At 67.6% G+C, this 3351-nt stretch overlaps 1 protein-coding gene across 1 annotated transcript in view; it reads right to left on the minus strand.

Moving 5' to 3' along the window:
- LOC121363967 (integrin alpha-5-like) overlaps positions 1-2296 on the minus strand; it is an 8680-nt gene extending 6384 nt beyond the window's left edge. The window contains exons 1-4 of the mRNA XM_041486768.1: positions 2258-2296; positions 1921-2048; positions 968-1070; positions 146-295 (exon numbers count right to left, since the gene is read on the minus strand). Coding sequence (XP_041342702.1) covers positions 146-295; positions 968-1070; positions 1921-2048; positions 2258-2296 — 420 coding nt within the window. The remainder of the gene's footprint in view (positions 1-145; positions 296-967; positions 1071-1920; positions 2049-2257) is intronic.
- Between the last annotated feature and the right edge of the window lie 1055 nt (positions 2297-3351).

Genomic DNA, 3351 nt, shown 5'->3' on the forward strand with positions numbered 1-3351 from the left:
CATTATCCCCAATGTCCCCCTTATCCCCAGTGTCCCCAGTGTCCCCAATGCCCCCCCAGTGTCCCCCCGTGTCCCCGTGTCCCCAGTGCCCCCCCAATGTCCCCAGTGTCCCCAGTGCCCCCCAGTGTCCCCCCGTGTCCCCTACCAGGCGCAGCGGGTCCGTGCCGTGGCTGGCCGAGCAGTTGGGCAGCCCCGCGTGGCCGGTGACGTAGAGCAGGGGGTGGCCGCGGTGGCCCAGGGGACAGCTGAGCTCCAGCGTGCCCTGGCTGATGGCGCTGGGACCCTCGTTCACCACCTGGGGACACGGGGGGACAGCCCCCCGGGGCGGGGGACACGGGGTCAGGACGAGGGGACCCCCAGGGCTCGGGGGGGAGGGGGGGGACAGCCCCGAATTGGGGACACGGGGACCCACGGGGGGGACATGGGAGCCCGGGGTGGGGACACAGACCCCAGGGTTGGGGACATTGGGACCCCCGAGGTGGGGACATTGTGACCCCCCCGGTTTGGGACATTGTGACCCTCCCAGTTGGGGACACTGTGACCCCCAGGGTTGGGGACATTGTGGCCCCGGGTTGGGGACATTGTGACCCCCGGTTTGGGGACATTGTGACCTCCAGGGCTGGGGACATTGTGACCCCGGGTTGGGGACATTGTGACCCCCCCCAGTTTGGGGACATTGTGACCCCCGGCTGAGGACATTGGGACCCCCAAGGTGGGGACATTGTGACCCCCAGGGTTTGGGGACATTGGGACCCCCAGGGTTGGGGACATTGGGACCCTGGTTGGGGACATTGTGACCCCCGGGGTGGGGACATTGGGACCCCGGTTGGGGCCCAGGGTTGGGGACATTGGGATCCCCGGTTGGGGACAGTGTGACCCCAGGCTGGGGACATGGGACCCCGGTTGGGGCCCAGGGTCTGGGGACACTGTGACCCCGGTTGGGGACAGGTGTCCCCGCTGTCCCCACCTCGTAGACGTGCTCCACGGGTGGCCCCAGGTCCTGCAGCCGCTGGGGGGGGTCGGGTCCCCACCCCCCCTCGGGGATGGTGACAACGTCGGGCCGGGACACCCTGAGGGGACAGCCGGGGGTCAGCGCCGCGTCACCGCCGTGTCACCGCCGTGTCACCGCCGTGTCCCCTGGCTGTCACTCAGAGGCTCTGGCAGGCCTCAGGTCCCCTCCTGGCCCCTCTGCGTCCCCTCCATGTCCCTGTGTGTCCCTGGCTGTGCCCTGGCTGTCCCCATGTCCCCTGTGTGTCCCCATGTCCCTGCTGTCACTCACCCCAGCACGGACACCCTGGTGGCCCCCCGTGTCCCCTGGCTGTCCCCTGTGTCCCCTGTGTGTCCCCCTGTCCCCAGTGTCCCCATGTCCCCTGTGTGTCCCCCTGTCCCCTGTCACTCACCCCAGCATGGACACCCTGGCTGTCCCCAGTGTCCCCAGTGTCCCCATTGTCTCCGTGTCCCTGGCTGTCATTCACCCCAGCACAGACACCCTGGTGTCCCCCCGTGTCCCCATTGTCCCCTGTGTGTCCCCATTGTCCCCGTGTCCCCGGTGTCACTCACCCCAGCACGGACACCCTGGTGGCCCCCCGTGTCCCCATGTCCCCAGTGTCCCCGTGTGCCCTGTGTGTCCCCATGTCCCCTGTCACTCACCCCAGCACGGACACCCTGGTGGCCCCCCGTGTCCCCATGTCCCCAGTGTCCCCGTGTGCCCTGTGTGTCCCCATGTCCCCTGTCACTCACCCCAGCACGGACACCCTGGTGGCCCCCCGTGTCCCCATGTCCCCAGTGTCCCCGTGTGCCCTGTGTGTCCCCATGTCCCCTGTCACTCACCCCAGCACGGACACCCTGGTGGCCCCCCGTGTCCCCATGTCCCCAGTGTCCCCGTGTGCCCTGTGTGTCCCCATGTCCCCTGTCACTCACCCCAGCACGGACACCCTGGTGGCCGCCCTCACGGCCAGCGCCACCGGCACCAGGGCGCTCTGGGAGTTGTTGGCGTTCTTGCTGCGGGGGAGGGGACAGTCACAGCCCGGACCCCCGGGACCCCCAGACTGGGGACACCCCCCGGGACCCCCTCCCCAGACTGGGGACACCCCCCGGGACCCCCAGACTGGGGACACCCCCCGGGACCCCCTCCCCAGACTGGGGACACTCCCCGGGACCCCCTCCTCACCGTGGGGACACCCCCAGGGACCCTCACCCACCTTGGGGACACCCCCCCGGGACCCCCAGACTGGGGACACCCCCAGAGGAACCCCACATGTCCCCCAGTGTTCCCGGTGTCCCCTCCTGTCCCCATGTCCCCCAGTGTTCCCGGTGTCCCCTCCTGTCCCCATGTCCCCGGTGTCCCCAGTGTCCCCTCCTGTCCCCATGTCCCCAGTGTCCCCCTTACGCGCTGGCCTCGAGCTGCAGGTCGGGCACACAGACGTTGTCCTCGCAGTCCAGCTGGATGTGGGCCTGGGGACACGGGGACATCAGCGGGGACAGCGCGGGGACACGCGGTGACACAGGTGACAGGGTGACACAGAGGTGACAGAGAGGTGACAGGGTGACACAGGTGACAGGGTGACACAGGGTGACACAGGTGACAAAGGTGACACAGAGGTGACACAGGTGACACGGTGCCAGGGTGACAGGGTGACACAGAGGTGACACAGAGGTGACACAGATGACACGGGTGACAGGGTGACACAGATGACATAGGTGACACAGGGTGACACAGGTGACAGAGTGACACAGGTGACACAGAGGTGACACAGGGTGACACAGGTGAGAGAGTGACACAGGATGACACAAGGTGACACAGAGGTGACACAGAGGTGACAAGGGTGACACAGGTGACACAGAGATGACACAGAGATGACACAGGGTAACACAGGTGACACGGTGACAGGGTGACACAGGTGACAGGGTGACACGGAGGTGACAGGGTGACAGGTGACAGGGTGACACATAGGTGACACAGGTGACAGGGTGACACATAGGTGACACAGGTGACAGGTGACAGGTGACAGGTGACGCGTACCTTGGCCTCCAGGCGCGTGCGCGTGGCCGGGGACAGCAGCGGGGACAGCCCCGGCGGGGGAGGGGACGCGGCCGGGTCCAGGGCCAGGCTCAGGGACAGCGGGATGGGGGACAGCTTGTCCCGGAACTCGGACTCGTTCTGGGGACAGCCACCGCGACATGGGGACACGGGGACATGGGGGACATGGGGGACATGGGGACATCGGGGACATGGGGGACATGGGGACATGGGGGACATTGGGGGACATTGGGGACATGGGGACATGGGGACATCGGGGACACTAGGGACACGGGGACATGGGGACACGGGGACATGGGGACATGGGGGAC

This window comes from Pyrgilauda ruficollis, unplaced genomic scaffold, assembly GCF_017590135.1.
Source record: "Pyrgilauda ruficollis isolate IOZ18807 unplaced genomic scaffold, ASM1759013v1 scaffold781, whole genome shotgun sequence".
Classification (NCBI taxonomy): Eukaryota; Metazoa; Chordata; class Aves; order Passeriformes; family Passeridae; genus Pyrgilauda; species Pyrgilauda ruficollis.